Genomic DNA, 13,169 nt, shown 5'->3' with positions numbered 1-13,169 from the left:
AATGTTAGGAGTGTATCTCAGTGACCCACTTATAAAACCATACAAAGAAAGTTTTTAAATTAGGTCAGAGAAATACAGATTGTTAGAGCTTGTAAGGAACCTTAGATATAATCTAGTCCAATCTCCTCACTTTACAAAAGTGAGACCAACACAAGAGAAGTGATTTGCCCACTGTCACAATGTGAGCAACTGATAGAATTAGGACTAGAACTCAGGTCTTCTATTGCCAATCCAATTCAACAAGCATTTAATAAGCACCAACTATGTGTCAGACACTGTGCTAGGTACTGGGAATGAAAGATAAAACAAAAAATGGTCTCTTCCTTCAACAGATTCACATTCTACCAAGGACAATAAAACAGATGGAGTATATATGTGATTATCTGGGGAAAGGGAGAGAACCAATAACTCAGGGATCAAGGAAGCACTGACTGTCCCTGCTGTATAGTATGAGGAAAGCACTTTGTAAAATGCTACATGAATATGAGCAATAATCATCAGGATCCTACAGGACATTTTAAAAAAAAATATGTTTATTTATTTATTTATTTTAAAAAAAACTTTTTTTTTTTTTTTGTGAGGCAATTGGGGTTAAGTGACATGCCCAAGGTCATATAGCTAGTGTCATGGGTCTGAGGCCAAATTTGAACTCAGGTCCTCCTGAATTCAGGGCCGGTGATCTATCCACTGCACCACCTAGCTGCCCCATACAGGACATATTTTATCATCTTATTGATATCAACTTATTATGAGATACTCTCTCAAACATTTGGCTAAAATCAAGATTTATTCTATCTTCAGCATTCCCGTCATCTACCAACCTATTAGAATTATAGAATCTTAGGGCTGAAAAGAACTTTGAAAGTTTAGTTCCAACCTCATTTTTAAGTGAGGCTGAGGCCAAGATGAGTAAGTGCCTCTTAGATGCCTTAACATGTTTACAATTCTTAAGATGGCACATAAAAAAATACTTTGCTCACTTTATCACTAAGACCAAGGAATGAATGCCCTTTAAATTTGGCAATACTTTGCCACTACAATATCTTTCAAATATACCTGTAACAGTACTTGGTACTTCATACATTTCTCTACTATTTGTATAGCAGTGTTTAGAACAAAGTCAGGCACAAAATCCGCCCTGATACATATTTGTTGACTAATTGACCACAACCAGAAGCACTTTAAAAATTAATCCAAGAAGCCAGGCCACACTAGAAGTGTATAATCTACAAAATAAGATCACTTCCTTTTCACAAACGGAGAAATAGGGGCAGAAATGATTTCAAAATTACTTACACAAAAACAAACTGGAGATCAGTAGCAGAGTACAAAGATTTAAGCTTTGAAGTTCTGTCTACCTTACTTACAACAGGAGTGGTGGAGAGGAGGAAGAGCTCTGTATTTGATTCAGAAATGGGCTCAAGTCTGTGTGACCTTAGTCAAGTTACAGCCCCTCTTTTGGCCCAAGATTCCCCATCTATAAAATGAAATGTATGGACCTAATAACTTCTACCTCTGACATAATGTAAATCAATCTCAAGTTACTTTGCATATAACCTATGGCTGATGTCTTGATATAACTAAAGTTCCTAAAAGTCAGGTCAGAGAAATAGACTGGCGTGTCAAAAGACATGGGGGGTTAGTTTTGACTCTACTTCTAACTCACACTGTGACTTCCTTCCAACTCTTACATTCCATCATCTTACAACCTTTTAAACTTATGTTTGGTTTTATAAATAGGCAGCTGAGACCCTGCCTGAGATCTAATTTTTTTGGATAACCTTAGTAAGGCAACTTATAAGATCATAATAAATCTAGAGCTTGAAGAGACCTCAGAGGCTATGTAATCCAAACCCCTCATTATACAGATGAGGAAACTGAGACGAGAACAAGGTAAATGATTTGCCCAAGGCACCTACGGTCACCAAGGTTGTAAGTGTTAGGAGCAAATCCGTCCCTTTAATTCCAGAACTAGTGTTCTTTCCACTATACTACCCAGATGAAAAACTAACAAACTAACGTGGTGGGGGGAGGGGAAGATTGCAAGAGTCAAGCATATTTCAGATTAATCCTGACCACAAAATCAACACAAACAGAATTAATATCTCATGGTATCATCAACACAACCTCAAAGATACAGAGCCTTACCCTTCTCTCCTTGTCTCCGAAGGATCTGGAGAACTTCTTGTGCTCTGAGTAGTGAAAGCCCGGGGAGGTCCAGTCCTCTGAAATATTGAGAAGTAAACCTTCATCTGCTGCCATAGCTTGTCCAAGGCAGAGTGGGCAGGTTATGGGGAAGAAAGGGCCTGTGAATCTAAAACTCAAAGAAAATCCAGTTCTGCAGCTGCGGGACGGAACTTCACGGTAGTCAGTTTCAGTACTACTCCAGTCAACACGTGAGTGAGTGAGTGCAGTCCTGAATTACGATGAAGGACCCCGGCATAGCTGCCTTCTACACTTCCCTTAGTCCTTAAGTCACTGAGATGCCTTGGCTGTCACTCTTCTTTTGCTCCAGAGACTTTCCTTAAGAAATAGAACTAAACAAACAAATAAATTTAAATGCATCTGAGCGTCTGTGTTCCCGTGAAACACACACAATACATAGAGAATAACACGTTGGAGAGCAGGCATGTTGTGTATTTCCTAAATTCAGGATAGGAAAGGTAGCCTTGCTTGATATTACAAGCCGCGTGTTATAAACCCTCTCCATGGGGGAGGGGGGGCATTTTAGAGACGTCTGAAAGCTCTCTGCTCTGTTTCTGATGAATCTCTCTGTGGTTTGGCAGGAGGGTTGAAAAGGGACTATTTACAAAAACACCTACACAGAGTCCTCTACGCCAAAGAAAAAGAGAGGAAAGAAAATGACTCCATATAAGAGGTGATGTCTGTAAAATACCCTGAATTCTTAGGACCCAGGGCCAGGAGAAAGACCAAAGGATTGCCCTCTTCAGAGATATTTTCCTGATGCAGCACCTGAAGGATCATGACCAGTTTCCTCCAAAGGATCAGAGATGCCAAACGATCAATGGCACCCCTCCCAGAGGGTGATCTGTACTTTAGTAAGCAAGACACATGGGTCACTCGCAGCTTTTCACTCAAAGGAGAGGTCCCCAGGTGAGAGAGGAGGAAGGGACGACTACTATTTATCCAAATTTTCCTCCCCTGGGCTCCTTGCCATTCCATCTGATCTTTGTAGGGACGTGCCCGGAGCCTCGACCCCTTCTTATTCCCCTTCCCCTCCCCCTCCACCCCCTAACACAAGCCATCCGCGAGGAGACTTGCTACATCTGTGATAGTTCGAAAGAAAGGGGACATGAATTCTAGGCAGGCAGTGCGTTAGTCACCTAGGCCCGGGTTTGGTTGCTAGGCAACAGCGGGGTCCTCCCTGGCTCCGCGGCGCTCCGGGCCGCGGGGAGCCGGGAAGAGGAGGGAGGAGAGGGGGCGGCTGCGGCGGCGGCTGCGGCGGCTACGGCGGGAGTTAGCGCGTCCCCGGCTCGGGCCTTACTGCTCCAAAGAAGATGTCGGTGTCCGACGAGCCCCGGGTGATGTCCACGGCGGATGAGGCTGAGCCGCAAGAGGAGGAGGAGGAGGAGGAGGAAGAAGAAGAAGAGGAAGAGGAAGGAGAAGGGAAGAAGAAGGAGAAAGAGCCCGCGGCTGCCGCTGCGGCTCCAGGGACTCCCGGGGCGGCGGGGCCCAGCGCCGGCTTCGGGCTGGTGGCGACGCGGCGGGAGCCGGCCGTGAAGCTGCAGCACCCCGTTAGCGGCCTGGAGCCGCTCTCCTGGTCCGAGGACCACCGGGTGTCGGTCTCCACCGCCCGCAGCATCGCGGTGCTGGAGCTCATCTGCGACGTGCACAGCCCCGGCCAGGACCTGGTCATCCATCGCACCTCGGTGCCCGCCCCGGCCAACAGCTGCCTGCTCAAAGTAAGTCTGGGATCCCCTTCCCCGCGGCCTCCGGGACCCGCAGCAAGCCTCTGTCCTTCCCTCCCTAGCTTGGGATTGATTTGTAGTCCCGTCACTCACCCTCAGGGAACCCCGGCTCCTGCTCTCCCATCCCTCCCCTTCACCCCCACTCCCTTGATAAACAGCTGCTGTTGAATATTTACCGGGCGACTTGAGCCAAAGGCACTGGCCTGATTCTGGAAAAAAGAGCGGGTTGTCTCTGCCCTCTAGGATTGCTCGACAGCTGTTTCCACACCCTCCCCCCCCCCCCCCCTGCCCAGAGGATGCCGGAGTTTTCCCCCATCCCACCAGTCTCCTCCAGGAAACCTGGCCCACCAAGAGCTCCGACTCCACCTGTCTTGGCTTCTTGCAGTTCGTTTAACAGTTACTGGCTCCCTCCCACCCCTACTGAGCCAACCCTAGACCTACCACTATTGCCTGCCACTTCCTATTGTCTGTGACTGGCTCCTGGAAGGCAGGCCCAGAAGCTGGCTTTGTTTACTCCAGAGTAAGCTGCTGCTTTTGCTTTTGAGGAAGGATTTTGACCCCCTTTTTATTGTCTCAAACGTCTCAGTAACTTTAGTTATAAAGTTTTCTGTCCCTTAGTGATGGGCAGATGGGTAAAACACAATGGATCATAAAAGGGATGCTGCTCTTCACTTTTCAGTAAATTAAAACTTAAGTGATCCACAGCTACAGATTGATTTCTTTTTACTGCCCAAGAAGTAAAATTTATGAAGGCATCGCATTTCACTTAGCAGTTAACTATGTGCCAAATCAATGCTTTATTCAAGCATTTATAATCTTGGTTATAAAATTTTAGAAATTTAGAAATCCTTTGGTTCATATTCTTCATTTAGTGCTTCTTTAGCTAGGGAGTTCACTCTTCCCTCCTATTTAAAAGATCTTCTTAATAGAAAGGAGAAATCTAGGAAGCCTACTAACACATTGGAGAAATCATTTATAAAAACTCATGGAGGGACTGGACAGGAGTACCAAGGGATGGGCAAGCATGGATGGGTTGCAGTCTGCACCCAAATATATAAAATTGTAGATCCCCTTAAGTATTTCAGACCATATACCTACTCTTCAGGGTTTGAAAGTTCAGGAACTCTCCCTTGGAAAAAAAAAGTTTGAATTATTTAACATTTTTTCCCCGTTGCCTGTAGCAGCCATCTTAAATGTTACATGGGGGCATTGGACATAACCTCCAGAATGTTGCTGACTAGTTTCTAAGTTAACTTATTGACTAAAAAACAATGTTGGGGGGGTAGCTAGGTGGCGCAGTGGATAAAGCACCAGCCCTGGATTCAGGAGGACCTGAGTTCAAATCCGGCCTCAGACACTTAACACTTACTAGCTGTGTGACCCTGGGCAAGTCACTTAACCCCAATTGCCCTGGGCCCCCCCCCCAAAAAAACCCCAACAATGTTAAATTTTAAAATTGGTAAAGATATACCACTGAACATGTTGTAAGGTGTCCTTGGGGGAGATAGGAATAAACTGATTGGATCTAAGTATAAAACAGCACAATTCAACAAGTTTCTTATATACCTAGCAGTGTACTACAAATTATACAAGACAAGTGACAGTAAAAGATGTTGGCCTTACTCTCAAGGAGCTTACAGTCAGGGAGACAAAATGCCTGAAATGAACAGTTTTCAACAAGTTGTATGCTAGACCCATTTTTGTAGGACTGGAAAATTTGAACATTGTTTTCTTTCAACAGCCCTATGAGTTAGAAACTTCAAGTATTGTCTCAATTTTTAGCAGATAAAGAAACTAAAATTCTGAGAGATTAAAGACTTGTCCATGATCAGACAACAGATAAGTGTCTGAATCAAGATTTGAACCCAAGTCTCCTGACTCCAGGCCTATTTATACCACATACTCTGTCTTTCATTAAATCAAGCTAGCATGACAAAAATGTATACTAAAAGGGAACTCAAGGGAAAGGAAAAATTTAAAAGGCTTAAGGTTGTGGAAAACATGAGTTTTTTTGTGCTAGATCTTGGTGAAAAGTGTAGAATTAGCTTGTCAAAGAAGTGGAAGGGTAGGTATTCCAGTGGTAAGAATGAAGATTATTTTATGCAAAATCATTATCAACAACAACTTATTGCCACATGTGTATAGGGGACAGTAAGGCTATTATTCTGACTAGTGTAGACTTCTGCTGGAGACTAGTGAGAACACTGGTTAAGCTGAATCTAGTTTTCTTTCTTCCCTAATTCCAGACCAGATCACCTCAATGTTATGCCTCATCTTCTGTTCCTCTGTACCTGTCTCAGATGATGAAATGACCCTTCTTGCCAACCCCAATAGCTTTGCTTGTACCTTGTGTCCATTGATCTCATTCCCTCCCATCTCTGTCCAGAAGTTTGTTCCTTCTGTCACCTTCCCATTCTCCCCACTTTTCAACTTTTGTCTACTAGTTTCTTCCTTGGTGCTTACAAACATGTCCAAATCTTCCCTACCTTTCAGAATCTTTCAGTTGACTCTACTATCTCCTCAGACTTTTAACTCATGTTCTCCCTCTCTTACATAGTCTTAACTCCAAGAGACCACTGTCTGTACTTGTTACCTCTACTTTCTCACTTCTCTGAATGTCCCATAGGTATCCCAAATTCCACATGTTCAAAATAGGACTCATTATCTTTCCCCCTAAACCCACCCCTCCTAATTTTCTCTATCTCTGTGTAGGGTAACACCATTCTTCCAGTAATCCAGGTTCACAACCTAAAAGTCATCCTCAACTCTTTACTCTCCCACTGGCCCATATCCCATCAATGACAGTTTCATCTCCTCAACATCTCATATCAGCTCCTCACACCCCAACCACTCTAGTTCAGACCCTTGTCATTTCTTATCTAAACTATTGTAGTAGCCTCTAAATTGGTCTCCCTGCATCCAGTCTATCTCCAATCCATCCTTCACACACCTACCAAAGTGATATTCCTAAAGCACATCTATGACCATGCCATTTTTCTTCTCAGCAAATTTTAGTCACTTCCATTGCCTTTAGGGTAAAATAAAATAAAAAACATTCACCATTAGGCTCTCCTGCATTTTTCCATGCTGAATACATTTTTGTCCCCTTCACACACTTTATACTGTAGCCAAACTGGCCTGCTTTCTGTTCCTGGTACACAGCATTCCATTCCTTCACTTATAGAAAGCCCATAGATAAGCACAGGCTGTCTCTTGCATATGGAGTACTCACCCTTCTTGCCTGCCTCTTGGAACTCCTACTTCCTTTCAAGGCTCAACTCAAGTGCTAACTCCTTCAAGAATCCTTTTCCGATTATACCAGTGCTTAGTATCCCCTCCCCCAATCATTGTGAATTTATTTTTTGTATATCCTGTATTTCCTTCTCTGAATGTGTTATATCCCCTTATTAGAATGATTTTCTTTGGGGGGGCGGGCATGAGGGTTAAGTGACTTGCCCAGGGTCTCACAGCTAGGAAGTGTCAAGTGTTTGAGGCTGGATTTGAACTCAGGTCCTCCTGAATCCAGGGCTGGTACTTTTATCCACTTTGTCACCTAGCTGCCCCCTAGAATGATAGATTCTTTTTTTGTTTCTTTTGTTTTTGTTTTTTAGGCAATTGGGGTTAAGTGACTTGCCTAGGGTCACACAGCTAGTAAGTGTCAAGTGTCTGAGGCTGAATTTGAACTCAGGTACTCCTGACTCCAGGGACTCTATCCACTGCGCCACCTAGCTGCCCCAGAATAATAGATTCTTAATGCCAAACTGTTCCACTTTTGTATTTGTATCCCTAGCACCTAGTGCAGTGCTTGGTACATGGTACATGTTTAGTAAATACTTCTTGACTGATTTTGTTTTACTAATTCCATCCTGAAAGAGAGGTTTTCCTGTTTTAATCTCTTGTTCACAGAATAATACCTTAAATTTATAGAGAAGCTTTCTTCTAAGAAATCGAATATCACCTCTATCTAATAAGTTTAATATTTTATCTCTGTTATTCTCACATCTTTATGAAATAGGGAAGGCAAGATTCTGTTCAGGTCATTATCAGAGGCTGTAAGAGTTTGAAAGTTGAGACTGTAGTTGTGTTCAGTCACCTTTGTCCAGACTTTTATGCCTTTATTCTTTTATGCCAGTTGCCTCTGTATTAGGTTGAAGACCTCTGAATTGAAACTTAGTTGTTTTATTAACATTTGTTTCAAGTTTATAATTTATTTGGATAGTTTGAATGCCTTCCAACCACTAAATTAGAAGCAAAAGTTGACAAAGCAAGAGTTGAACTACATAATTTCTGTTAGTCCCAGGTTCACAACTTCCTTCATAAAACTCTGAGATTTACAGTTGTAACAACTGTCAGTTTGTAACAGTAACAGTTTTGTGTCAAATTTGACGAGTTCCCTTTTCAGAACTATCATGAAAGAACTTGTAAACTCTCTTGACTTCAGTGTTATTCCTAATGTAATATCTGCTCTTTGATGTTGATTACAATAACTAAGTAAGTGGTTGTCAGTAAATTGACCAAAGGATCACCTGTAGATTTGACAGTAAGGTCCAAATAGATAGGCCATTGTTATTATAATAAAACAAATTAAAGCTGTCCACTGGCCTATGATCCTTTGGGTTTGGAGGTGGGATGGGAAATAAGACTCAACCACTAGAGCATTACTATTCAAAGGGGATATTGGTTCTGTTCACTCAGATTGGATGCTTACTATGTGTCAGACACAGTGGACACAAAGAAAAAGAAAAAGCATTCCATTCTTTCAAAGAGTTCAGCATCATGTCATGGGGTAAGGGTGGGGCCAGGTGGAGCTAAAATGGGGTGAGGTGATGAGAGACAAATTATAAGGACTGGAGAGAAGAAAAGCCACATATAAATCATATGTAAATATAAATCATGTATAAATATAAAGATACAGGCAGTAGATGTAAGGTGGCCTTAGAGTGGAAAGCACTACCAAACAGTGGGGAACATGACTGACAAAAGGTGGAATTTGAGCTGAGAGTTAAAGGAAGCCAGGGAAGCTAAGAGATGGTGGTGAGGTGGGACAGAATTCCAGGTATAAGAGACAGCTAGAACAGAGGCACAAAGTCAGAAGATGAAATGTCATGTGTGAGCAATAGCAAGTGAGCCAGCCAACCCTTCATATAAAGACTGGAAAGGGAAGAAGGAGCCAGGGTTTTCAATTGAAAAATTGTAACAGGGTTTAAATGCCAAATACAGGACTTTCTATCTGATCCTAAAGGTAATAAGGAGCTCTTGGAGTTTATTGAGTAAAAGCATAATGTTGTCAGAACTTTTTTTTTTTTTTTTGCTGCACCTTCACTCATTCTCCTTGGCTCACTGGTTGAAAAGAAGAAGTTGGAATACTTGTGGATTTATGATGAAAAAATGCTGTCTATCTCCACAGAAGGAACTGATGGAATCTGAATGCAGATCAAAGCATACTTTTCCTTTACTTTCTTTATTTTTCTTATTTTTTGTCAGTTTTCTTTCACAGTATGACTCACATGGAAATATTTTTTGCATGATAGCACATGTATAACCTCTATCAAATCGCTTGCCTACTCAAGGGCAGGGGAAGAAAAGGGAGGGACAGAGGGAGAAAATTTGGAACTCAAAAAAAATTTTAAATGGATGTTAAAAATTGTTTTTTTACATGTAATTGGGGGGAAACGAAATATTAAAATAAAACAATGAAAAGGAATACTTTTTGCTCCTCATTGCCACTTCCAGGTTCTCCCTGTACCCCCATCACTCAGTAACCTTTTCTCATCTGAAGTTCAGGCAAGCCATATCTACCATCTAATTATAATTCTCATAGTTATTGTCTGTAGACCTCCAGGTCACTCCCCTTCCTTCCTCAACAAATCTAATAACCCAGTTCACAATTGTTTTTTCTCTCTTCCCCAAGTCCTGCTCTCATACAAGGGGACTTCAACATACATATTGACTCTCTTTCAAATACCCTAATCACTCCATTCCTCAACTCTGCCTCCCATGATATGTTCCACACCTCAGCCACTCACAAAGATGGCCATACCTTTGATCTTGCCATCATCCACAAATGCACCTGTGTTCAAGAATTCCCAAATCCCCTTATCTAACCATAATTTATCGGCTTTTCATTTCTCCTTCTGCCTTCCCTTACCAAACCCAACTCTTTATTCACACCATAACCTCTAATCCCTAACTGCCTCAGTTCTCTCCCAGGCCATCTCCCTTGCATTAGCCACCTCTTGACTCTTTGGTAAACCAATTCAGCTCTACACTGCCTTCTTCTCTTGAATCACTAGTTACCTGTCAAGCCTCAACCTTATTCACTGCCTTTGCTCTAACACCTGTGCTTTTGAACAAAGTTGGGGAAAAGCACCCAACCTTTCCAACTGGGTCCACTCTAAATTTATGTTACACAACCTCAACTGGTAAGGTAGTAAATGTCTGAGGTCAGATTTTAACTCAGGAAGATGGGTCTTCCTGACTCCAGGCCCAACACTCTATCCATCATGGCACCAAGCTGCCCCACTCTCTTCTTAATGCCTTATCATCTGCCTTCTGACCTTATCATTCCACTAAAGCTCCTCTCTGAAAAATGACCAGTAATCTCTTAGTTGTCAAAGACACTGACCTTTTCCCCAATCCTTATTCTCCTTTACCCTGCTGCAGCCTTTGATATAATTAATTGCCCTGTCCTCCCTGATACTCTCTTCTCTCTTGGTATTTGGGATACCGCTCTCTCCTGGTTCTCCTCCTACCTATTAGACTGCTCCTTCTTAGACTCCTTTGCTGGATCCTCATCCAGATCATGCCCTCTACCTGTAGATGTTCCACAGGGTTCTCTCCTGGGCTCTTTTCTCTTCTCCCTCTATACCATTTCACTCAGTGATGTCATCCACACCCCTAGATTTAATTATCTTCTCTATGCTGATGATTTTCAAATATACTTATCCTGCCCCATCCTCTCCGCTGACCTCCAGTCTCACATCTCCAACTCCCCTTCAGACATCTCATACTGGATGCCAGTAGATCTCTTAAACTAAAAATGTCAAATAGAACTCTTTAACCTTCCCCACCCCCAACCTTCCTAATTACTGCGGAAAGCAACATCATCGTCTTAGTCACTCAAACTCACAATCTAAGAGTCATGTTCAACTCCTCACTATCTCTCACCAACCCCCAGCCCCAACCAATCTGTTGCCAAGGCCTGTCAATTTCATCTTTGCAACATCTCTTGAATGCTCCCCCTTCTCTCCTAACATTGCCATCACACTCTAGTGCAGGCTCTCATCACCTCATGCCTGGAATATTTCAACAGCTTGCTGATGGGTACGTCTGCCTCATGTCTCTTCCTATTCCAATCCATACTCCATTCAGCTACCAAAGTGATTTTCCTAAAGCAACTATCAACCATGTCACTTCTCTACTCAGTGAACTCCAGTTGCTCCCTATGGCCTCCAGAATCAAATACAAAATCCTCTGATTAGAGTTTAAAACCCTTTATAACCTAGGAACCCCCCCTCATCTTTCCAGTTTTCTTAATATCTTATCCCCTCACATGCTCTTCAATACAGTACACTGACCTCCTTGCTGTCCCTAGAACCAGACTCCCCATTTCTCAGCTCCAGACATTTTCTCTTGCTTCCCATGCCTTTCCTTATTGTATTCTTTAGCTTCCTTCAAGCCCCCAATAAAATCCCATCTTCTACAGGAACCCTTTCCATCCCCTCTTAATTCTAGTGTCTTTGGCTTTTAAATGATTTCCTATTTATCCTGTATAATAAAAATATTAGAATTGAGAATGGGCATGGGCTTACAAAACCTTGGAAGGCTGCCTGAACCAGATTAAAATATAATTGGGAAATGTTAAACAAATTAAATTAAAATACAGTACAACATAGCTAATGTTCATTTATGATTTTCTAGGTCATCATGGGGCCAGCAGAGATCTATTTCTATTTCAGTTTGATACCATTGCTGTGTGTTTGTACATATTTGTTTGCTTGTTGTCTCCTCCATTAGATTGTTAGTTCCTTGGAGGCAGGGACTATTTTTTGCTTCTTTTTGTATTTCCAGAAATTAGCAATACCTGGCATGCTCATTGTTTGTCCTTTGTTCTCAAAGAGGACCGTGACATCTGGAAAATGATGTCACGATTTGCAATGAATTGGATGGGGGGTGGGGTGGGGCAGAGTTGCTATGTAGAGTCATCAGCCTCACTCTCTCCTTCAGAGCTATCTGGGTCCAGGTTGGTTGCTGTGTGAATGAGGAGAGGAGACTGTATGAAAGATGTTGTGAATTCAAAAATAACAAAATTTGGCAATGGATGAGATAGATGGGGTGAGTGTGAGTGAGGAATTAAAGAAGACAGTGAGATTGAGGGCCTAGATGACTGGGAGGATGGTGATGCTCTGAACAGTAATAGGAAAGTTGAGAAATGGAGGGAAAGTAAAGAGTTCTGTTTTGGACATGTTGAGTTTGAGACGTCTATTGTACATTTAGTTCAAAATGTACAATAGGTGGATTCAGAGAGATTAGGGCTGGAAAGATCTGGGAATCATCTGCATAGAGCTGACAATTGAACCAATGGAAGTAGATGAGAGAGTACTGAAAGAAAAGAGAGGGCCCAGGGCAGAGCCTTGAGGGACCCCCACAAGTAACAGGCATGGCAAGAAGGAATATCCAGCAAAAGAGACTGGGATATAGTAGTAAGACAGGGAGGAAGAGAGTGATGGGAGAACGTAGTAATGAAAACCCAGAGAGGAGATAGCATTCAGGAGGGAGAATGTGATCAATAGTATCAGATGATGCAGAGATCCCAAAAGATGAGGATTGAAAAGAGGCCATTAGATTTGGCAACTAAAGGATGGCTGGTTACTTGGAGAGAGCAATTTCAGTGGAAGGATGAGGTCAGATGCCAAATTGCAGAAGGTTTAGAAGAGAGTGAGAGAAAATTATAGATGGCTTTTTCAAGGGGTTTAGCTGAGAAGGGGATATGGGATATAGGATGATAGCTGAAGAGCATGATGAGATCTGGTGAGGGGCTTTTAAGGATGAGGGTGGCTCAGCACATTTGTATGAAACAGAGAAGTAAACAGTAGAGAAAGATTGAAGATGAAAAAAAGGTTAGAGAATATTGTGGGGCAGTCTGCTGGAGAAGATAGGAGAGTTCTAGAGAGAGAGGTACATGCATGGAAAGGGGTTGGCTTTGCCAAGCAAAAGGGCCACTGGATCATCATCAGAGAC

At 42.5% G+C, this 13,169-nt stretch overlaps 2 protein-coding genes across 9 annotated transcripts in view; one reads left to right on the top strand and one right to left on the bottom strand.

Moving 5' to 3' along the window:
* DDX31 (DEAD-box helicase 31) overlaps positions 1-3,173 on the bottom strand; it is a 91,385-nt gene extending 88,212 nt beyond the window's left edge. For 2 of the 3 annotated variants that reach the window (XM_043988819.1, XM_043988817.1), the window contains exon 1: positions 2,149-3,173. In XM_043988819.1, coding sequence (XP_043844754.1) covers positions 2,149-2,262 — 114 coding nt within the window. In that variant the 5' untranslated portion in view covers positions 2,263-3,173. The remainder of the gene's footprint in view (positions 1-2,148) is intronic. The other variant, XM_043988816.1, reaches the window with a different exon arrangement.
* Positions 3,174-3,438: 265 nt separating this feature from the next.
* Positions 3,439-13,169, top strand: part of GTF3C4 (general transcription factor IIIC subunit 4) — a 35,497-nt gene continuing 25,766 nt past the window's right edge. For all 6 annotated transcript variants that reach the window (XR_006354817.1, XR_006354816.1, XR_006354815.1 and 3 more), the window contains exon 1: positions 3,439-3,923. Coding sequence is in view for 1 of the 6 variants with exons in the window: in XM_043984221.1 (XP_043840156.1) it covers positions 3,519-3,923 (405 nt within the window). In the remaining 5 variants the exon portion in view is untranslated. The remainder of the gene's footprint in view (positions 3,924-13,169) is intronic.

Source organism: Dromiciops gliroides, chromosome 2 (genome assembly GCF_019393635.1).
Source record: "Dromiciops gliroides isolate mDroGli1 chromosome 2, mDroGli1.pri, whole genome shotgun sequence".
NCBI classification, from domain to species: Eukaryota; Metazoa; Chordata; class Mammalia; order Microbiotheria; family Microbiotheriidae; genus Dromiciops; species Dromiciops gliroides.
The sequence above is the reverse complement of the archived record's forward strand: the minus strand, read 5'-3'. Positions and strand labels throughout refer to the sequence as shown.